At 58.7% G+C, this 22574-nt stretch overlaps 3 protein-coding genes across 3 annotated transcripts; 1 reads left to right on the plus strand and 2 right to left on the minus strand.

Moving 5' to 3' along the window:
- The first annotated feature begins 33 nt into the window (after window positions 1–33).
- BSPRY (B-box and SPRY domain containing) lies at window positions 34–9358 on the plus strand. Its single transcript, XM_039561879.1, has 6 exons — window positions 34–96; window positions 681–779; window positions 1710–1940; window positions 3348–3373; window positions 4471–4595; window positions 8725–9358. Exons 1-6 carry the CDS (start codon window positions 73–75, stop codon window positions 9249–9251), a joined length of 1032 nt encoding a protein of 343 aa, XP_039417813.1. The 5' UTR covers window positions 34–72; the 3' UTR covers window positions 9252–9358.
- Window positions 9359–10620: 1262 nt separating this feature from the next.
- HDHD3 (haloacid dehalogenase like hydrolase domain containing 3) lies at window positions 10621–12001 on the minus strand. The gene is given in 2 exon segments (XM_039561886.1): window positions 10621–10892; window positions 10894–12001. Coding segments are annotated over 2 exon segments (717 nt in total). The 5' UTR covers window positions 11494–12001; the 3' UTR covers window positions 10621–10775.
- Window positions 12002–12020: 19 nt separating this feature from the next.
- ALAD (aminolevulinate dehydratase) lies at window positions 12021–22212 on the minus strand. The gene is made up of 12 exons (XM_039561882.1): window positions 22109–22212; window positions 16506–16647; window positions 16280–16330; window positions 15494–15590; window positions 14976–15111; window positions 14462–14545; window positions 14184–14272; window positions 13853–13908; window positions 13031–13118; window positions 12517–12603; window positions 12263–12392; window positions 12021–12183 (listed from the first exon to the last, which is right to left on the minus strand). Exons 2-12 carry the CDS (start codon window positions 16616–16618, stop codon window positions 12110–12112), a joined length of 1005 nt encoding a protein of 334 aa, XP_039417816.1. The 5' UTR covers window positions 16619–16647; window positions 22109–22212; the 3' UTR covers window positions 12021–12109.
- Between the last annotated feature and the right edge of the window lie 362 nt (window positions 22213–22574).

The raw sequence follows: 22574 nt of genomic DNA on the forward strand, positions 1-22574 counted from the left end.
GGAGCCGAGCCGGGAGCGCCGAGCGCGGCCGGGCGGAGCCGCCGCCGCCCCCGCGGCAGGTGCGGGCACAGCATGGCCCGGGCCGAGCGGCTGCGGGTGAGCGGCGGGACCCCGGCCCGGCCCGGCGGCGGCTGAGGGGAGCCCGGGGCGGGCGGGAGCAGAGGGACCGCGTGGGTCTGGGGAGTTCCGGCGGGACGGGGGGTCCCGGGGGGTGTCCCGGGGGTGTAAGGGCTCCTGGGTGGTATGGGCGTCCCTGGGGGAATGTGGGGGTCGCTGGGGGTGTGTGTGGGTCCCTGCGGTGGTTTGGGGCCACAGGGGACCCTGGCGGGATGTGGAGGTGCCTCGGGAGCTGTGGGACCCTGGGGGTCCCTGGCAGGGTGTGGGGTCCCTGGCAGAGCGTGTGGGGCCGTGGGGGTGGTTCCCACGGGGAGCTGGGTTCTCTGGGGAGCCCCTGGGGGATGTGGGCCCACCCAAGGATGGGGATGGGGGCTCTGCGAGGGGCTCCTGGCAGGTGTGGGGCCCTGGTGGGGTGTGGGGCTGTTCAGGGGTCCCCCGTGGGGAAGGGGCTCTCTGTGGGGTGGTGCAGGGGGAGCGGGGAGGTGTGGGTGTGGGATGGCTGCCGGGGGGGCTCGGGGCCCCGTCCAGGCCCGCATCCCTCACCCCGCTGCTCCGTGTCCCAGAACAAGCTCGTGGAGCGGTGCGAGCGGCTCCAGCTGCAGAGCGCGGCCATCGCCCGGCACGTGGACGAGGTGCTGCCTGCCAAGGACCAGGGCGTCCTGGTGAGTCCCTAGGGCTGGCCCAGCCTGCTCCCTGCTCGCCATTCCCAGCAGGGATGTTCAGCTGTCGGGGGGGGATCATCGGGATGCGGCTGTGGAAATGGAGTGCCAGGGTGTGCCTGCAATTCCTGCTTCATTTGCCTGAAAAATGTGCACAGTCAATGGTGTGCGTGTACAGCAATCAAACATCCCACTAGGATCAGTGCCTTAGAATTCCTGGGTTTATTTGTTTCTTGCTGTCACTGAGGATGGGGACAAAGCACAGTGATGGAATCACAGAATCCCAGACTGGGTTGGGTTGGAAGGAACCTTAAAGACCACCTAGGTTCCAACCCCCTACCATGGGCAGGGACACTTCCCACTGTCTCAGGTTGCTCCAAGTTCTATCCAGCCTGGCCTTGGACACTTCCAGGGATCCAGGGGCAGCCACAGCTTCTCTGGGCACCCTGTGCCAGGGCCTCCCCACCCTCGCAGGGAAAATTTCTTCCCAATATCCCATCTAACCCTGCCCTCAGGCAGTGGGAAGCCATTCCCTGTGTCCTGTCCCAGGCTCTTGTCCCAAGTGTCTCTCCAGCTCTTCTGGAGCCCCTTTAAGCACTGGAAGGGGCTCTAAGTTCTCCCTGGAACCTTTTCTTCAGGCTGAACATCCCCAGCTGTCTCAGCCTGTTCTCATGTTTCTCACCAACAGTGAATCTATGGAGATTTGCTGAGGGACAGGACTCTGATCCCTCGCAGGTTGTCACTTAGGTACCGGGGCTGGCTGAGGAGGCAGTGAGCAGGTTTGGGACTCGTATCATGCCAGTTGCTGTGGCCTGGGCTCAGTTAACAGAGCAGCACTAATGCCTGAGCCCATGGACAGCCAGCAGAAGCAGCTGGGGCTCTTCTTGGGGCTGGAGCAGGGCTGATGCTCCTGCTGTGTCCTTGCCGTGGCAGAGCGCGGCCAGCGCGGCGCGGGAGCTGGTGATCCAGAGGCTGCTCTTCGTGGGGAAGGCCTGTGAGAACGAGGAGCAGCGGCTGCTGGAGAGGGTGCACGCCGAGGAGGAGCGGGCGCACCAGAGCATCCTCACCCAGCAGGTGCACTGGACAGAGGCTCTGCACAAGCTGGGTGCCCTCCGTACCTACCTGGTGGACATGATCACCAGCCTGGATGACCGGGGCCTGCTGGTGAGTACTGTGAGTCAGGGAGCCCAGAACTGACCAGACTTTTTGTTATGGGATTTACATGTGGTGTTCAGCAGCTGCTGTGCTGACAGCAGGGACGTGGAGGTGGACAGGACGTACATTTGCAGGTCTGGCTCAGGGAACCTCCTTGACCTGGTCCTGATAAGCCCCTGTGGTTTCCTGGTGGTTCCCAGAGCATCTGCTCTGCCCGATCCTGCTCTTGCTTGCAGTGAGGTCCAGAACCACCCAGGCTCAGGTCTCCAAGCTGTGGGCTTGTAGCTGCCTTTAGGCTGGACAGCCAGAACAGCTCTGGGTTGAGAGCTACTCTTGCAAGTGTTGATTGTGCCATCCATTTTCTAGTATTGTGTGCAGTTTTAATCAAAACTGACCCTTGGAAGCACCTGCAGCTCTGCTGGAAAGTCCCCATGTGTTGCCTGGCTTAGCTCTGTTAGGGATATTTGCCGTGCAAAGCAGCCTGTGCTTCCCCTTGCTCAGTTCCTTCTCTGGTTATTGAATCATCTGGGTTCACCCAAGTGATTCCTCTCATTTTAGATGTGAGCAGGTCTGCCTTACACCACCATGCTCGGCCTCTGCTTCCCACGTGTAACTTTGTGAGGAGGGGAACAGCAGCTCGGCTTGGAAAACAGACCCAATCCCATGGAAAGAGGGTAGATGTTCCTTTGATGGGAAAGGCAGTTTCTGTCTCAGTGTGCTGGGCGGTAGCTGCACCATAAAGAGGAGAGGCTGGAGAGCAGGATCCATCAGCTGCCTGTGGCAGAGAACAGCCACACCCTCAGTTTCTCCTTTTGGAGGGGAGTTCGGGGATCATGTGTTCTCCCCCTTGGACTGTTGGTGTTGCTACTCGTGCCTGTCTGGAATCAACACGTGCCATGCCACAGGGAAGCTGAAGGCATGCAAAGTCCTCAAAGTGGGTTTGAGCAGGGATCAGGTATTTTCTTATCACTTTGCTGTATCTTGAGAATGCCTCATGCCCGGCAGGTACAGAAACAAGTGGGACTGACCGTGAGGTCACCTGACTCTTGGCTTAGTCCCTCTGCAGCCTCCCTCCTTTGCTGAAAGCCCTGGGGTTGTTTTCTGGGAGCACAGGCTGTTCCTGCAGCCTGTCCTTGTGGGGTGGGGCAGAGAGGGGACAGCAGACAGTGCCCCAGCCACATGTGCAATGTATTGCCTTCAGCCATTCCCACTCATTTTCTGAGTTGGGAAGTGCTGCAGCTGAAGAAAACGGATGTTGGATGCTCCCGCTGCTCCCCAGGGCTGGTGTTGGGGTGAGGGGTGGCTTCTCTGGGTCAGGAAGGGGGAACACTGCTCCCTGGGTCCCAGGTTTGCTGTGTTTGGGGTGTCATCTGTGGGGATTTCAGCTGTGATGACTCTTTCTCTCCTTGTCCCCAGCATGCAGAACAAGAGATCTTCGAGAGGTCAGTACCCAGCTGCTCCTGGTCCTTTCCCTGACCCTGCTCCAAGCTTTGCCTGCTCCTGCTCCACACCTGCATCCTCACAGCTCCTGTGCTGTGTGCTGTGACTCAGGCACCCCATGACACCTCTTTTGTCCCTTGTGCTGCTTTTGTTGTGGACAAGGACAGAGCGCAGAGATGCCGGCATGGCCTCTTGTCTCTGCTCCAGGTGCTGCGCTGCACCTGGAGATGCTCCATGTGCTTTGCCAGAGCAGCAGCCCTTGCTTATGGGAGAACTCCTCCAGCTCCTCAGAAAACCACAGGACTTGCTGGGGGATGGAGCAGGCCTGTGCCAGGCTGTTGGCAGGAGGTGGGATGCTTTCTGCTCCATGCTAGGGGTGGCTGGCACAGCATCTCCCCAGCTCTGCATGGGCAGGGAGAGCCAGGTGCAGGTGTCAGCGTCCCCAACAGCCCCATTGGTGACACCGGGCTGCCCTTCCTGAGGAGGCACCTTGGTGGCTCTGTTTTTATTTAATCTATTTAATTTTATTTAAGGAATTGATTTCTGTGGCTGCTGCAAGGGTGCTGGCCCTGGCTGCACCGTGCTGCCCAGAGGGTCTGTGGGGGTATTTGTGCCTGTGGAGAGTATGGAATGTGCCACAGCCTGTCCTTAGAACCATCAGTTCTGTGGGTGGTGCAGGCCACAGGAGCCAGCAAACCCCTGGGTGAAACTTGGTGTCCTGGCTTGCGCTGTGCTCAGACTGGGGGGCTCTGGCAATAGAGGGAAATCTGATTCTCTCCCTGTTCATTGTGCTCCCCTGGTACCCTGGTGGCTGCTCTCAGACACATTTATTTACCCTGTGTCTGCTGAGTGAGGAGCTGTTGACTCAGGCTGCTGGGATGTGTTTTACAACACTGCAGCCCTTTCACGAGGAACTGTGAGCAAAGCCAACTGAAAGTATCGCTCAGGGTGAGAGCTGGCCCAGACACCCCTGCTGTGGTTTCTCTGCAGCCAGAGCTCCTCTTTAACCTCTGCCATACCTCCTTGTGATCTTTATAAACACCTCCCAGCACAATAAATCATTGTATTTTGAAACAAATCTTGTTTTCCTTTGCTATAGGACAGAGGTGGCGGAGGGAATCTTGGAGCCACAGGAGTCCCTGAAGTTAAACTTTAATCAGACCTGTGTTCAGAGTCCACTGCTGCATCGACTGTGGGCCTCTGCTGTGCTCTGCAGCCTCGCAGGTCAGTGCCTCTCTCACATCTCACGTGCTCCAGGGATTCCTGCACCCTCGCTCGTGTTGTGCCCAAAGAAACACCCTCGTGCCGTGTCAAAACTCCCTCATGCTGTGTCCTGCCCCTCTGCTCTCCCAGCCCCTGCTTGTTTCTTGGAGCCCTCCACTCAGGGAGGTGGCAGCAGCAGCTGTGCGAGGTTTAGGGGAAGCAACAGCTCCAAGCAGGCTGTGGCTCAGGGAAGAACTGGAGTTTGAAAAGACTGTGTGTGTTTTATCAGCTCTGTGGCTTTAATGTTGTGTGGTTTCTTTTGCTGTTTCCTGGGTCTCTTGGTGACAGCAGTGAAGCTGATGCTGCTGGGGGAGTCTCTGTCACACAAATCTCTGTTCACAACGTTTAGCATCGGGCTGCTGGGGACTTTGAGAGGGTGATTTCACCTGTGAGATGTCTGTGAGAGCCTGACCAGTGCAGGGAGCAGTGAGCAGATGGAGCAGCTTTCTGATCACAAGCTGAGATTGTGGCTGTGCACGAGCTGGTGGTTCTAGAGGTGTTTGTGCTCTGGCTCAGCTCTTGCTGTACAGCTGAGGCTGCACTGGAGGCATTTGCCAGGCCCCTGACAGGCTCTGGGACCGGTTTACCTGGTTGGTGCTGGCTGTGTTAAGCAGGGAAAGACATTTTTCTTCTGGCTATGATGTGTTTGGATGGTTGATTGTGAAATGTTTGCTTTTACTCTGGCTTTCAGTCTGTTGTTAGAGTATTTCAATTGTATTTTTTGTTTCTCAGAGATGGCAACATCCTTCATAATTTGCCTTGTGAACAATCCCTAGGGTGGTTTTTCCAAAGCTTCTGTACAAACTTCTGATTTCTGCTCATCTTGCTGTGACTCTGATGAGCTGTTTCCAGTTTTCCCTGTTTCCAGGCCTCCCTCCAAGGTCTGCACTTCAGGCTTTTACTGCTCTCATGGTTTCAAGTGTTAGCTTGAGAATCTGTGCCTGCCAAGCACTACCATCATATGTTTCTTCTACTGCAAACTCTGGTGTTGCTCTCCCTTTGTGATTCATTTCCCTCTTTGGAATCTGTGAGTGCTGGCAGTCATGGAAGGTATCCCTACAGGGGGTTGGGACTCAGTGAGCTTTAAGGTCCCTTCCAACCCAAATCACTCTGTGATTCTATGCCACCCCTGCAGTGGTGCACTGACAGTGTCACACAGAATCCCAGAGCTGTTCAGGTTGGGAAAGACCTCTAAGACCATCAAATCCAACCTGTGATCACCACCTTGTCACCCAGCCCAGAGCATTGACTGCCACATCCAGTCATGTCTTGGACACCTCCAGGGGTGGTTATTCCACCACCTCCCTGGGCAGCCCTTTCCAGCCTGTCCCAGGCTCTTGTCCCAAGTGTCTCTCCAGCTCTTCTGGAGCCCCTTTAAGCACTGGAAGTGCCATTCAGTGAAGAAATTCTTCCTGAAAGAATCAGTTGAGCAGGTTCTCAATGTTCAGAGCCATGGAGTCAAGCAGGAAGCCTTTCCATAATTTTCTTTGTTGTGACACGGAGATTTTCAGGATTCCTCTCCCAACAGCATCCTTGTGAAATGTAATGACTTTAAGGCATTTGATTCTTGTGGTGGGTGTGCTGCTGCACTTACTACACAGGAATTTCATTCTGTTTGGGTTTTTTGAGCGTGTGGTTACATTTCACGTGTCCTTACTGCATGCTGAGGATGCCTGGTGTATCCTTGTGGATCTCTGCAGTCCACAGTCTGCCCTGGACCAAGTCTTAGAGATTTATTATTAACTGCAGAGTGGTCTGAGCTTTCCTTAAGACACAGGAACGTTAAGTGTCACTCTGTGGTCCTTTTCCCAAAGGCAGGTGAGCAGGTGGCTGTCTTGTTTATTTGCTTGAAAACACAAAATTCCAAGCCTTGATGGCTCGTTCCCTAACCTCTCAAAAACTTGGAAAGCAGCAGCAAAAAGGCCTCCATTTCACTCTCAAAAATAAATACGATTCCTTTGATGCCTTCACTTGGCATCCAGGCTTCTGCATCACTTCTGTTTGGGGTTGGCAGCTTCTTCCTTGCACCACGAGATGATGTAAATCTCCTGGCACCGTTTTGGGAGGGATCTCGGTTCATGGGAACTTGGATTTTTAAAAGCAGTCAGATGTGCTGCAGCTCACACAAATGTGCTCCCCAGAGCTGTTAACCATGGGAATTTATTGTCCCAGTATCCCTCATGTCCAAGGCCACCCCAATGGATGCAGGACACAGAGAAAATAGACTTGGGGGCAAGATGAATTCCTGGTGGAATCATTCATCAGGATTGTATGTTAAAATCCAGATTTAGTCATGACAAAATACTTGTGTGAGGGGCAAAATTTGCTGATCTGAACTACTCTGCTGTTCCTCTGCCAGCACTTCCTCTCCCTCAGATGCTCCCCTGGAGCTGCAATTCCACAGCAAAGCAGCGTGGGTGTCACCAGGGTGGTGTTTCCCTGCATGGACCACCAGAATGCAGCCCTAGGTTAGCTGTGTGTTGCACAAGAGGAGGTTTAGTGCCCTCCTTCTGCCAGAGGAAGATAAAGTCTGGTGCTGCTCTGTTTTCTATGAATTCAGAGCAGCATTTGGCTTCCTGGAAAGCCGCCCTGCACTGAGCAGAGCAGCGTGGGCAGCCCCAAAACCCTGTGGAGAGCTCAGGTTTGGCTGCTGCGTGGGGAAATAAATCATCAGATGAATGAGGCTGGCAGCTCCTGCTGAAGGAAATGCTGGCTTCAGCTCCTCTTTGGGCTCACTCTTGCTTGCAATAACTCCTATTTAACATGCACAGGTGCGTGGCACTGACTTGCAAAGGGGTAATTCAGCCTCGGTTCCTCTGCTAGGGAGCACCTGGGCAGGTGCAGCCTGAGGCAGCCCTGGAGCGTTGCTGCTGCTGCTGGGTGCTGTTTGCTGTTAGAGGGATGCTGACCTGGGTCCTGGAGCAGCTTGGGCTCTGGGATGACCCTGTTCAGGTCATCCTTTGGTTCTTTAAGGGCTCATCCTGCTGTGTGCTGGATGCTGAGCAGAGGGTGTTGGGCAATGGCTGGTGCTGGCGTGACAGGGTAGAGCTGCTGACAGGGCTGGGAGAGCCACTGACTTACCCACTCCATCCTTGTTTCCATGGTGGTTTAAAACCTAAAATTAATAAAGTGAGGGTGGGAGAAGGCAGGGCAAGGAGGGGCACCTGCTGGCAGGAACTGGGTCTCCTTGGGAGCAGGTGAGTCCACTGGGCATCAGCTTCATCCCTGCTTCACAAATTTAGGGAGTGAGGGACACAGTTGAGCAGTTCCACAGTCTGAGACACTGAGGGGTCTCAGGGGGAAGCATGCAGCCAGGGCAGGGCACCATGATCTTAGAGGTCTTTCCAACCTTAACAATCCTAGGATTCCATGATTTTGAAGTGGTGCAGACCCACAGTGGGTGCAGTGTCCTCTGGCCAACCTTGTTCACCCTGGGCTGCTGCTGGCGGGGTTTGTGCAGCTGGGTCCCCCCTTCTTTCACAGCAAAGCCAAATCCGGGAACAGCCATGCCACCTCCCCCCACTGCTGTTCCCAGCACCTCAGGGTGGGTTGATCAACACCTGGGGCTTTGTAGCAGGAAAGAGATTTCCCTGCCCAGCCCTCTCCAGTCCTGTTTTTCCAGCTTTGCAGGTTTTCTGCATGCAGCCCTCCCATTGTCGCCAGGCTCTTGGCTCCCCTGGCTGGGGGAGGAGCAGCCAGGTCCTGCTCACCCACTGAGGGGGTGGGAAAGGACACGAATTGAGACTTGGATCTCTCCCAAAAATGGGGTGCACCAAACCTGCTGAGTTCTGTTTTGTGGGGAGTCATACCAGGGTCAGAGAAAGAGGAGCAGGGCTTCTAGTGCAAGGTGGAGAGGTGTCTGGTGAATGTGGGCTTTGGTGTCTCTGCCTTGTTCTGGCCCTGGCTGAGAGGAGAAGCTGTGGCACCCAGCCTGAGCCCCCAGCACTGTCACCCTGGGGAGCAGATGGGGTCCCAGGAGTGATGTGTGAGGAGAGGGTGGTTGCACTTGTGTTCCTGATTGCCATGACTACCTCAGGTGGTTCAGGTGGTGGCCACCGAGTCAGTGCTCACCACGTGGCTTCTCTTGCAGGCTCACAGGAGATTCACATTGATGAGAAAACCCTGAGCCCCCACCTCAGCCTGTCAGAAGACAAGAGAACCCTGACCTTCAGCCCCAAGAAAGCAAAGGTGGACTCGGACTGCCCTGAGCGGTTTGACCACTGGCCCAACGCTTTGGCCACTGCACCTTTCCACTCGGGGCTCTGTGCCTGGAAGGTCAGCGTGGAGCAGAGCTGTGCCTACAAGCTGGGGGTTTGCTACAGCTCCGTGCCCAGGAAGGGCTCTGCCAACGAAGGCCGCCTGGGCTTCAACGCTGCCTCCTGGGTGTTCTCGCGCTACGACAAAGAATTCCGGTTCCTGCACGCGGGGCAGCCGCAGCCCGTGGAGCTGATCAAGGCCCCGGCAGAGATCGGGGTCCTGCTGGACTTTGCAGGGGGAGAGCTGCTCTTCTACGACCCCGACTCCTGCGCCATCCTCTTCTCCCACCGCCAGGCCTTCCCGGAGCCCGTCTACCCCGTCTTTGCCGTGGCACACCAGAGCATCTCGCTCGCCCCGTGAGCGGCCGTGTGTGACTGTGCTCTGCACAGTGCCCGGGGGAAAGGAGCCTGGGCAGGGCTGTGGGCTGTGTACAGGGGCCTTCAGACAACACCTGCCTTCACACCACACCTGTTTCTCGCGTGTTTTCCGCAGCTTTCCTCCCCTCCTGGAGCCTAAACCCCGTGCTGGGGTGAAGGGTCTGGGAATGCCTGGCTGGGCCAGCTGCTCTTAGGTGAATGGTTTAATTTCTGCCCCACCAAAGGCAGCTTTCCAGCCTGCTGGTGGGCTGGAGAAAGGGGAGAAATAGTAAAAGGTATGTATGGAGAAATGGCAGGGAGGAGGCCCGTGGAAAGGAACATACCGTGCTCTACAACTCCCTGAAAAGAGGGTGGAGCCAGGTGGGGGTCACGCAACAGTGAAAGGACAAGAGGAAATGGCTTCAAGTTGTGCCAGGAGAGGTTTAGGTTGGATAGTGGAGAAAATTTCTTCACTGAAAGGGTGGCCAGGCATTGGCACAGGCTGCCCAGGGCAGTGATGGAGTCACCATCCCTGGAGGGGTTTAAAAGGTGTTGTGGATGTTGCACTTGGGGACGTGGTTTAATGGTGGCCTAGGCAGTGTTGGGGGAACAGCTGGACTCCATTTTAAAGGTCTTTTCCAGCTGAAATGATTCTGTGATTCTCTGATTGGGACACAGCTGGAGGCACTTTTGGGGGGAGCTACCCCACTGCAGAGCTGGTACAGTGCAGGAGGCTGCCCCTGTGGGGGAACCATGCTGGGACTGGGGCACTGCTGAGGGGCTGTGGCCCTGTCTGAGCAGAGGAACAAGCAAAGAGAAGCAGAAAGAAACCAAACCTGAGTGTCCCAAGGGAGTGGGGTTTGAATGTAACATGGTGCAAACACAGGGAGCTGATGGCAGCAGGCAGGGAGGAAGGAGAGGTGTTGGCCTGGAGTTGAGCCAAAGAACGGGGTTTAAAATGGCCATCTTTATTTCTCACTACCCAAATCAGTAAAGTTAATTGGCAATTCATTAAGTGAAACTGCCCAACTCCAGACTGTTTTGCCTGTAGCAGGAGACCTGCAGGCACCTCCTGCCTGCCCACTGCTGTTGGGGAGATGTTGGTGAGGTGGCAAAGCTGGGGTACACTGAGGGGTGCAGGGCCTGGGCAGGGGTGTCCTGGGTGCTCTGTGTGGGCAAACCTTGCCTGGGACAGGGCCAGCACTTGCACTGGGGGATGCTTGAGCCTGAGAAGGGATAAACCTCAGTATCTGCCTCTGTCTCCTGCCAGAATGAGCCTCTGGAATAACCCACTCGCAGCCCCATTAGGGGAAGACACCACTGCTGACCCCCTTCTGTGGTGTTCTTAGAGCCATGAAACACAGCAGCAGCACTGCTGGGTGTCAGAAATGTTTTATTGCATGAACACTCCTGCTCCACAGGCAGCTCGGACCTGCTTGCTGCTCTTCCCTGCCCATCTGGCAGCAAGAAATCCCGTGTCAGGACAGTTCAGCACTCGGCAGCAGCACTGGACCCCTCCGAACCGCAGCTACCCCTTCTCGATACGAGCCAGGAGGTGGCTGAGCGTGGGCAGGACGTGCTCGGGAGGCAGCTCTGGCCCCTCGCCCTGCCCCGCCGCCCGCAGCAGGAAGCTGTGCATGCCCGCGGGCCCGGGCTGCCCGGTAATCGCGGCTGTAGTCATCCCCGATGTGCGCCGCCTGCTCCGGGCGGACCCCGCCGAGCCGCAGCGCCTGCTCGAAGATCCTCCCGTCCGGCTTGGCGAAGCCCGCGGCCTCGGAGGTGAGCACGAACTCGAAGTGGTGCCGCAGGTCGCACTGCGAGAGGATGACTTCCAGCCGGTTGTCGAAGTTGGAGACGACTCCCATGCGGAAGCCGAGCTCGCGGCACCGGCTCAGGGTCTCGGCGGCGCCCGGCAGCACCTCCCAGTTGTGGGAGCCGCAGTAGTCGCGGTAGAGCTTTTCCGCCAGCTTCGTCAGGGCTGCCTCGTCCTGCACGCCCGAGAGCCTGAAGCTCTGTTTGATGACATCCAGCCACCACTGCCGGGAGCTGAGCCCCTGGCCGTGGCCGTAGTTGGGGAGGCGCCGGCTCTGGGCTCCGTACACCTCCCCGAAGGAGCGCGCCAGAGCCTCGGCCTGCACCTGCAGCCCATGGGCCCGGGCCTCGGCCGCGTAGCTGTGGCCCACGGGCTGCCGCAGCCGCAGCAGCGTGTCCTTCACGTCCCACGTCAGCAGGCGCAGCCTGAGCATGGCCTCAGCAACGCCGGGGACACGGCTGAGCCAGCTGCTCCCCGCCGTGCCAGTCACATCGGGGGGCTGCGGGCACGCCAGCCCTTTGTCCACCTCAGTCCAAGTGTCGGTGTCCCTCGGGGGGTGCGGGGGCTCAGGGCCCCTCTGGGGTCAGCATGGAGACGCGGCAGGGAGGGCAAACCCTGCTCCGAGTCCCAGGGGCAAAGGCTGCCAGGCCGGGGCAGTGACACTCCCCACGTGGCTGCTGCAGACGGGGCGGGTGGGGGCGCCGGGGCTGGATCCGGGGTGGGGGTCCGGGGCACGGCCGGGGTATGTGGGGAGGGCGGCCGGAGCGGGAGCGCCGGTGGAACGCAGGTGCAGACTCGCGGTATCCCCGCGGGTCTCCCGGGGCCCGGAGGTGCGGGGCGGTCCCGGCGCTCACCGGGCCGAGCTCCCGGTGCGCGGGGGCTGCGGGCTGGGGTGCGCGCGGCGCCGGGACCCACCTGCACCGCTGCCCGGAAATGCCGCCCCTCCCGGAATTCCCGCCCCCCCGGAGAACCCTCCCATCCAGGAGGACCCTCCCATCCAGGAGAACCCTCCCATCCAGGAGGACCCGCCCCGGCCGCAATGGCGGCGCTCAGGGCCGGCCCGCCGCCTCCCGCAGCCAGCGCAGCAGCTGCGGTGTGAAGTAGGTGATGATGATGTCGGCCCCTGCGGAGAGATGAGATGCTGGAGCCAGCCCGGGGAGACACGGGGGGATAGAGGGGGGGCACGGGGGTCGCAGCCTCACCTGCGCGCCTGAAGGCCGTGATCGCCTCTTGCACCGCCACCTCCAGGCTGAAGGCGCCGGCCTGCGCCCCGTGCCACAGCATGGCGAACTCCCCCGAGACGTGGTACACGGCCAGCGGGTGCGTGGGGTGCTGCGGGAGCGGGTCAGCGGCGGGGACAGCAACCCCGCACCCCGCCGCGATGCTCCAGCGCCCGTCCCGGCACACAGAGCCCACAGCCCCTCCCCAGAGCCCTCCCTGCCAGCCAGGAGCTCACCCGAGCCTTGACGTCCCTCACGACGTCCAGATAGAGCATCCCCGGCTTCACCATCAGCATGTCCGCACCCTCCCGCACGTCCCGGTCCTGCCATGGCAGCGCGGGGACAAGAACGGGTTGTTTTTCCGCAGCAGTGTGGAGCCGGTGGTTGTTTTCTCAGGAGGGATCACAGGAGGCTGTGAGCCCCTCATGGGGAAGGGGGCTGGTGCTCCCTCGCCACACACGTGGTGCCCGGGGAGAGCTGATGGCTGCGTGTCCCTGGACCTGACACCCCAAGCCACAGCAGGGCACAGGGACAGCAACCACACAGCTCCCAGTGCCCAGTCCTCGGGCACACACTGGAACCAGCTCTGCCAGGCTGGAGGACCTTGTGTTTCTTTAACTCATGGAAGGGGAAGATCCTTGACCATTTACCTCCCACCCTCTTGCTCTCCCCAAGCCCTGCTGGGTGTGATCACCCAGCCCCAGTGAGGGTGTCCCACCCCACAGCCATAACCCCACACCCCGCACTCACCACGGCGCGCATGGCCAGGCCCCGGGCGCCCGGGGGCAGCTGGTAACAGCGCCGGTCCCCAAAGGCGGGTTTGGACAACGCCGCGTCCCTGCACAGGAACAGAGGGCAGGGGGTGGGTGAGGAACCCCTGCCTCCCACCTCGTGCAACTTCAGAAACACGAGGACAGGCCAGGACAAGCATCTGAGTCATTGAGCCAGAGAAAGGGGGCACTCCCGACCCGATTCAGCACCCAGGGATTGCTCTGGGAGGTCCTACAGGCCCAGGCTGGCCCTGGGAGCTGTTTCAACACCCACTGCCCTCCCCATGCCCAGAGTCTGGGTAAAATTGTGTCAGACTCTTTTCCAAGGTTGGTTCCTCGGGGATACCCCACTGGCGTTAGGCTGTTCTTGGGACAAGGTCTAACAGCTGACTGCCCCTGTGGGGCAACACTGATTCCTGTGACTCCTGACCGCTCCTGAAAGCTGCAGGCAGCTCTCTCCCTGCCTGCCTTGCCACCAGCACCCCAGAGGAGCAGGTGAAGGGTAGGATGGAAGATCACCCTTCAGTGACCTTCCCACCAGCCAGCCCCCTCCCCTTAGTGCTGAGAAACTGCATGATGCAGCTTTTGCATGGAGAGGGTACAGAGCTGCTCTCTGTGATCCTGAGGTACATTTGTCTCCTTTTTGCATGGAGAAGTAGGAGAAGGGTGCTGCAAAGTGAGCAGTGTGGCCCCAGGTATGGCCCAGGCTCTGGGCAAGCCCCTTTCCCAAGTAACTCCCTGGTAACACCCTCCCAGCCAGCCTGGCCCCAGCTGGGCACACCTGGCTGAGGGACAGACCCACCTGAAGGGGCCGTACAAGCACGAAGCGAACTTGGCGCTGTAGCTCATCACTGAGACCTGCAGGGCAGACAGGGGCCGTGTGGGCTGGGAGAGCTCAGGACAGCAGAGATTCCCTCCCACGGCTGCTTTAGCCTCCCCCTGCCAGAGGCCTGGCACCTCACCATGCCTGGACCCAGCCAAGGACATTCCCCTCCTGCGTGCGCTGGGGCAGGGAAGTGCCTGTGGCACCAAGGTGGGGGGTTTGCCCCTCCTGCCACTCGCCCTGCCCCACGGTGCTGCAGCCTCCCGTGGGTGTGGCTCCTGCCTGTGGCACATGCAGGTCCCTGGCTCACCTTGTTGCCCAGGTCGTTGGAGATCAGCGCCTGCTTCATGGCCGCGATGCGCCCGTCCATCATGTCCGAGGGGGCCACGATGTGGCAGCCTGCAGGGACGGACAGGACGGGGATGTTGGGAAGCACCCGAGGCTTTGGCGCTGCCAGAACAGCGCAGGGAGGGCAGGGGAGCACTCCCTGTTGGAGCCAGGCCCAGTTTGCTTTTGGGTCTGCCCAAAGCCAGAGAGGGGCAGCTCTGTGAGAGCCGAACTGGGGTGTCACTGCCCGGGGCTCCCCACCTGCTTTGGCATAAGCCAGCGCCACCTCTACCAGCCGCTGGCAGCTGAGCTCGTTCTGGATGGTGCCATCTTCACGCAGGATGCCTGGGAGACAAACCCGGGGTTACACAGGGGAGGCACAGCTGGTGCCTCAGTCGCCAGGGCTGTGTGGCTCTGGGGACAAGCTCAGAGCAGCAGTGGGCAACTCGATGTGTTAAGGGAGGTGGATGAGGACCAGGAGCCCTCCAGGGACTGGGCACAACATGTGGGTGCTCCATGGAAGGGAAGGCAGAGATGGGCGACACGGATGGGTGCTCAGACTCAGGTGGCCTGAGGGAGGGTCTGAACCAGCTGTGCCTCCCTCCCTGTGGTCAAAACCCAGGAGAGGTCACCCAAGCTCAACTACACCAGTACAGGGAAGCCAGGTCTTGGAGCAGGAGCTGGCCAGACCCTCAGCAGAAAATGACAAATCCCAGAGGCTCCCAGAGGCAGGAAAGGGCCCGAAGTGCAGCCCAGCCCCGCAGTCGGTGCTCACCGCAGTGCCCGTGCGAGGTGTAAGGGCACAGGCAGACATCGCAGGCAATCAGCAGCTCCGGGAAGGTGGAGCGGATCTTCCTGATGGCCTGGATGGCAGGAGTGCCCTCGGCATCAGCAGCAGAGCCTCTCTCATCCTGTGAGGACAGAAACATCTCAGTGTGCACAGCTGACACTTCCCACCGGCTCCTCTGTGGCCGCAGCTCTGCCCAGGAAGCACTTCCTGAACTGTGGGACCCTATAAGGCCGGATGGTGTGACCCCAGTGAGGGAAAAGGGCACTGGAGAAGCTGCCTCTGGGCAGCGAGGGCAGGTTTTGGGGTCACCTGCAGAGCTCTGGGGGCTTTCTGGGTGCCATTGCAATGTCCCATCCCCATCTGCTGTTCTATTCTAAGTGGGCTGTAAGCACAGCCAGAGACCCCAAACCACTCCTGTTTGATCAGGAGACCCCTGCTGCCCAGCCCCACACTGCTCTGACAGCCCTGTGGCTACCCCAGCATCCCCACACACATGCACTGACCTTGTGGACCTTGCTGGGCACCCCAAAGATGAGCACACACTTGAGGCCGTCTTCGACGAGGGGCCGCAGCATCCCCTCCAGCTTGTTCACCCCATACCTGAGCAGGGCAAAGGGAAGCAGCTGCCAGGCACCCAGACCTGCTCCCTGGGGAGAGCTGGCCTGGGACTGGGATGCTGCTCTGGGAGCAATCCAGCAGCACCAGGCAGTGGCTGGAGGTACAGGGGGGTGTTGCCTGAACACTGGGAGGAACAATCTGAGGCCTTATCTGAGCTCCAGGAGTGCTGTCTGCCCGGCAGGGACACTGCTCTGGGAGGATGGGCATAGCCTGCCCTTGGATCCCTTATCTTGGTGTCCCTGTTGCAGATCCAGCCCCCTTTCCCATCAGAGCACCCCTGCCCAAAGCCCTGCTAATGTGGCAGCAGAAGCAGACAGGAGCTGCCAGCGCAGTGGGATCCAGTGCAGGAGCAGATCCCACGTCCTTGCAGAGGTTTTCTGGCTGCTCCTGTTCACTTCCAGCCTCCCTGTGTGCCCAGCCCACACAGCCTGGGAGTGCTCTGGGACAGAGCCAGACCCTGGTGCTGTCCCTCCCTGTGCTGATACTTTTCCAGCATTCCCTGCATGATTCCCTCCACTCCCTCAGTGGATGAACATTCCCACTTTGCCTGATGCTGGGAGATCTCCAAAGCAGGAACCAGAGGGTTGGAAGCCTCGCCCATGGCTCATGCTCAGGGCATAAATCAACCCTCCTCACGGGGCACAGCAGCGACTGGGGGGCTGGATTCATACCTGGCTTGTCCAGGAAGGCTGGGAATTGGCTCCACGGCATCAGGGCTGTCACTGTGGGAGGTGGATGGGACAGACATGAGGACTCGGTGTGAGAAGGAAGGCCTTCTCCCACACGTGTGCACAGGGACTCCGAACCTATCTAAGAGCTCAGGGGGCCGCAGGGATGGCCCCAGCCAGGCACCCTGAGCCAGGTCCATCCCTGCCCCGAGAGCTGGGGCTCACTCACGTGACAAAAATGGGGTAGATGAGGTTGGAGGCGTCAAAGGTGGTGGCCGTGCACTGCCAGGAGCGCAGCACAGGGTGGAAGTAGCCACTGTGGAGAACGGAGTCTGCCTGCATGGTGGGCTCTGCTGCCAGGGAAGGAGACTCTGAAACACCAGAACAAACCAGCAGGGTCCTGGTGAGCTGCTCACGTTGGCACACGCGAGGAGGGGGCTGGGATCCAGGCAGCCACTGCAGGACTGACCCATCCCATGCCAGGCCATGAGCTGCAGCCCAGGCAGCTCCACCCCACCTACCCCGGGCACCCTGGGGTGCTGCAGGACCCCCAGCAGCAGTCACAGCACGGCCCTTCCCATTAACAGGGATGTCAGTGACTCCTCCCCACAAGCCCCCCCAGTTCTGTGTATGAAACCCCCATTTCCAGCCACTGACAACCTCCCCCAGCAGAATCACGTTCACCCCCCACAGGCTCCTTTCCCTGAGCCCCACGAGGGTCATTCTTCATCCATTTTGCTTTTCCTTAGTGCTGAGAAACTGTGTGATGCAGCTTTTGCATGGAGAGGATACAGAGCTGCTCTGTGTGATCCTGAAGGTCCCTTCCAACCCAAACCATTCTGTGATTCCATGTAGCACAACACATTTATGGCCGCAGTGTGAAGGTGCAGTTACACAGAGTAGGGGCACTGCAGGAGAGGGGCAAGGGATCATCCTGAGGGCTCTAAAGCTATCACACAACTCTCACAGTTACACAGCTCCAGTGGCCACTTGCTGCTGGATAAAGAAAACCGTGGAGTTGGGCAAAACTGATTTCAGAGATAACAAAACTTACACACAAATCAATCATTATCACTATCTCATGGCTGAAACGTCTTCTGTAGCAATGTTTTCTTCTCTAGCAGACCTAGTAGTAATTCTGTGATTCACCATTAAGAATTCCATTTCCATGAGGGCTCAGTTCCCACCACCATGCTGCTGGTGGATGCGATGGAAGGGGCTGTGGGAAGGGAGCTCTCCTGGTGTTGGGGTCCCTCCCCCGCCGTGTAGCCCTGGCAGAGGGGCCCTGAGGGCACAGACCCGAGGCTTCCCTGTCCCTGCTCAGCCTCATTCCCATGGGTTGGTTTGTGTTCCCTGCGCGGGCAGAAGGACCCTTGGTCCCGTGACTGGAACAGTTCCTCGGCAGAGCTCCGGCCATGCGGCTGGAGAAATAAACATCTCTGAAACAGCTAGCAAGAATCTGTCTGTCCATATATATTTCCTTTCCACGGGACTCCTGGTTTGATATATGCGTGTTGCAGTATCCCCACTGCAACAAATGGTGGAGAATTGAGAGCAGAACGATCCCCGATCCCTAAGCGACTGATTTGTGTGAGTAAACCCTGAAAACTTTGGATTCCTCTTCTTGGTTTTGCTTTGCTATTCCATATCTAAACTATGGAGGAACGGTGGGAAGACTCTTGGCTCTCAGAGCCGCATATGGACATTTATCTTAAACTTAAAATGATTCTTGAACAACGATTTGTAAATTTTAGCTTGATTCAAGCTCAAAAAGAACTGAAACACTTCCTGGCATGGTTGTTTAAGAACTTTTTCTATGTTTCTTGGGATTTAATTCTTACGAAGGGCTTTTGGAAAACCGTTTGGACACAGTTAATACTGGAGTCAAAATATATGCCGATGGAAGAATATTTTCGTGAATATTATTTCGTTACCGAGACTGTTGAGCAATGTCAGCTGTGTCCTGGCGCAGGGAAGCCTGGCGCAGGGACCGTGCGGCCCAGGCCACGTGCGCCGAGCGCTCTGCGAGCAGCAGCGAGGCAGTTCCCGCGCGCGGGCGGAGCCACCCGAGCCGCGGTGTCGGTGGCGGAGCGAGGCGCGGCGGGAGCGGCGGAACCCGGCAGTGCCCACCCAGCCCCGCGCAGCGCGTGGTGGAGCGAGCCCCGGGAACGCCCGGCCGAGAGGGGCGGCGCGCGGGCGGCGGCGGGCGGCGATGGCGGTGGAGCGGAGCCGCGCCCAGCCGAGACGTGCGCTGGAGCCGGGCATGGGGGAGTCGTCGCTCGGGGGCCCGGCCGAGACGTGGGTGCAGCGCCCGGCATCGGCAGCGAAGCTGCGACCAGAGGAGGCGACGCACGGAGAACTGAGCGGCGCGGCCCAGCCCGGCCTGCGCAGCCCCGAACGCGACCCCGGGAAGAGCGCGCAGGCACCAGCAGCTCCGACAATTCCAACACGGGAGCGACCGAAGGAGAGAGCAAAGACGCAGCGAGACAGAAAACAGCAGCCACTCGGAAAAGGAAAAGATCATAGTAACTAAGATCTTAGGGATAGTAAAATGGTATAATGTTAAGCAAAATTATGGTTTTATAACAAGGTGTGACAACCAGCAAGACATATTCATGCATAGAACTGCTATTAAAAAGAATAACCCTGAAAAATGCATCCCAAGCTTGGGAGATGGAGAGGTGGTGGAATTCAAAATTGTGCTAGGGAGAAAAGGGTTACAAGCATCGCAGGTCACTGGGCCTGATGGTGTTCCTGTAAAAGGCAGTATATATGCAAAAAATCGTAGTCATGTTAGACAATATCTCCATTATAAGCCCCCCCTACAGTTTCCCTTTCCTAATCCCACTTTTCCCTTTTACCCTATGTCCTATTACCCCAGTGTATTCCCAATCCGTTTTTTTCATCCATGGTTTCCCTCACAAAACCATGCTTTTGCCAATTGTTTCCCCAAAAATCCCTTTCCAATGCCGAGTGGGGGATGAAAAGGGGGAGGGAAGAAGTTAAACCCTCTCCTGCCTCAGTTTCCCCACAAAGCATGCTCAGAGAGTCCTGTCTCCCTTCTGTCAGCCCTAAGATGTTCCACAGAATCTGTTTGGACATTTAAAGACTCAGGAGGGCGGCTTGTTTTGTTTTGAAACTGTTCTTGTTATGTTTATCCAGTTGTTTTCATTCTCCTTTTATTAAAATAAAACGGGTGAGGTGTTGGGGTCCCTCCCCCGCCGTGTAGCCCTGGGAGAGGGGCCCTGACGGCACAGACACGGGGTTTCCCTGTCCCTGCTCAGCCTCGTTCCCATTGGTTGGTTTGTGTTCCCCTGCGCGGGCAGAAGGACCCTTGGTCCCGTGACTGGAACAGTTCCTCGGCAGAGCTCCGGCCATGCGGCTGGAGAAATAAACATCTCTGAAACATCTAGCAAGAATCTGTCTGTCCGTATATATTTCCTTTCCACGGGACTCCTGGTTTGATATATGCATGTTGCAGGATCCCCACTGCAACATCCTGGGACGAGGTGTTTGGCTGCAGTGCAGAGGAACAGCTGTGCAGAGCAGCTCCAAGGACTTCTGCTGGCTGCTCACACGGGGCCACATCCCCTGAACACCCCGTGCAGAGGAGCTGGGGTGCCCTGGGAGACAAAGCCAAGTTCCTGCTGGAGAACATGGATTTTTGGGAGCTGGAGCCTGAGGGAGGTGGGCAGGAGCAGAGCTGAGACAGGGTTCTGGAAGAGCAGGCGGATTCCTGAGTATCCTTGGCAGGGCAGGGCTTCCCTGGGGAGGGAATCCCAGGAGGGATTTCCCAGGCAATAAACCTCGCTGACCCCCCAACCTGCATCCAGTTCTCCCCAGAGAACAGAGTGGGATCAGAGTCTCTCTGGAGGCACAGCTCACAGCACAAAATCCAGGGGACAAAGTTTTACACCAGCACCCACGACACCAGCCAGTAACAGAGCTGGGCAGGAGATGGCTCAGTGCTTCTGGAAAACCTTTAATATGAGGTGTTTCACCTATTTTATACACTCAAGACCCTTAAGATGTTCTAATATGGAGCCAAACTCTGTCTGTCAGAGCACCCCAGAGCACCCCAGAGCACAGGACACTTGGAACAAAGGGGAATTGTATTCAGTCCAGAGCCTCTCATACCCCAAAGAATCACTTCTGCTTGGGGATGGGGAAAGGCCCCTCTTGGTTAGAGGCTTACACGTATAAAAACCCTGAATAAAAACATCAGGTGGTGCTCGTGGGGGATGCAGAGCAGCTGACGGGCATGCTGGCAGCGTCATGGCATCCCTTGGCAAGTAATTTTTAGCCCTTGGAAAGCTGCCGCCCCAGTCTTTACTCCAGGGAAGGGGACAGCCCCCGGGTGAACCGGAGCTGGCAGCTCCAGCAGGCGCCTGGCTCCAGGCAGGGCTCCAGGCAATGGCAAACAAACGGCTCAGGGAACAAAACCCATCTCGAGAATCCAAAAAATGCTTTAAACAGTTAATCCCACCAGAGGCACCTGCCTGTATGGGACAGATAGAGGCCACAGCTCCAGAAACTGCGCGCTGGAGCGAGGAGGGGCCGGGACCGGGTGGGATTGCAGTGTGGAGATAAGAGCGGGACCGGGTGGGTCCCAGGCTGCTGGGGCAGGTCCTCCTTCCCAGCCCCACGTCCAGGACAAGCTGCTGCCCACGCAGGGCACCGGGGTGGCACAGCCGGGGACATCGGGGAAGGAGCGCAGGGACGCGGAGCGAGGGCTGCGGGAGTGTGCAATGGGGACATTGCTCCGCTGCGCCCCGGGCTGGGGCTGCTCCCCCCGACATCCCGCAGGGCTCCCGGCAGAGCAAATTAACCTTTCTTCAACATCCAAGGCCCAAACCGGTCTTTGTAAAGCTCTTCGCTCCGTGCGCTCCGGAGGAGTTCAAGGAGAGCTCGGCAGCAGAGCGGCTTCACCTTTGCTCCTTCTCACTGGGACCAGCCCAGAGCCGCAGCAGCCGAAGCCGCAGCTGTGCCCAGCCCGTGCCCTCGGCAGTGCCCGGGTGCCTCGCTGCTCTCGGGGGACGCGCAGCGACTTCCCAGCGGGAGAACCCGGCACACGCCGGGCCTCGGCACCGGCACCAACCGGACAATTTTCGGGGACGGGCTGGAGCCAGCTGCGACGCTGCTCCGGCTCCCGACAGCCCCCCACGAGCTGGGAGTGTTTGTTCCCTCTCGTCTCATCTCGGCAGCAAGCTGTGTCCCAGCATTTCGGGACACACAAGCCCACGTGGCCCCAGCCTTCGCCGCACAACCATTTAGCTAAATCCCAGGGACATTTAAGATCCCAAAATCCCTGCTGGGAACGGAGTGGGGTGTTCTAGGAAAGTGGAGCTCCCTAGGCAGACAGCGGAGCTGTGGGTTAATTAACAGCCAGTAACGAAGGCCAAGCAGGGTTAATTAAGAACTACCAAACTGTTAGGGCAGGTTTCCTGTTCCACGATGGAAACGGGGATGCTCAGGGGTCTGGAATTACACCCCAGGACAAGCGGGAGTTCAGGACCGACGCCAGCTCGCAGCATCACACGTTGCTCGGTGCTTCCCCCGCCGTTGCCACGGTTACCGAGCAAAAACCGAGCAAAAACCGAACAAAACTGAGCAAAACCTGGGTTGTCCTTGCTGCGTTACCCGGGGCTGCCCTTCCTGCCTGCACCCAAGCGCGGCCCGGGCCCCGTCCCTGGAGTCATGCCCCGGCAGTCTTGCAAGGGAGCGGGGTCGGGGACCGGAGGAGGGGCAGACACCCCGGCCCCAGCTCCGGTCCCCGCTCCCAGTCCCATTCCCAGCCCCATTCCCGGTCCGGTTCCCGCTCCCGGCACTCACCGATCGCCGCGTCCGCTCCGGCCGTGCGACACTGCCCGCGCTATTTGCATAACCGCGCCCCCTAATCAGCATAGCCCCGCCCCCGCGGAGGGGCTGGCGGGAAGGCTCGCGCGGGGCAGCGCGGGAAAGGCGGCGCGGGGGGCGGGGCGATGGCGGAGCGGGGCTGCGGGGCGGGGATGGGGCTGCGGGGGCGCGGAGCGCGGCTGCGGGGTGCTGCGGGGCGGGAGGCAGGCTTCCGGTGCGGGGGGCCAAGCAATCCAGTTTTGGGGTGCTGTAGGGGCACCTGGAGCCAGGTTTTTGGGGTTCTGGGGGGCATGGAGCAGCGTTTTGGGGTGCTGGGGTTTCATGCAGTCCGGTTCTAGGGTGCTGTGGGAGGAGCTGGAGCCAGGTTTTAGGATTCTGGAGTGGCTGGAGCAGGGCACTGGGGTGCTGTGAGGGTTTGGTTTAAGGAGCACGGCTGAGAGGC

The sequence above is a fragment of the Corvus cornix genome, chromosome 17, assembly GCF_000738735.6.
Source record: "Corvus cornix cornix isolate S_Up_H32 chromosome 17, ASM73873v5, whole genome shotgun sequence".
NCBI lineage: Eukaryota > Metazoa > Chordata > Aves > Passeriformes > Corvidae > Corvus > Corvus cornix.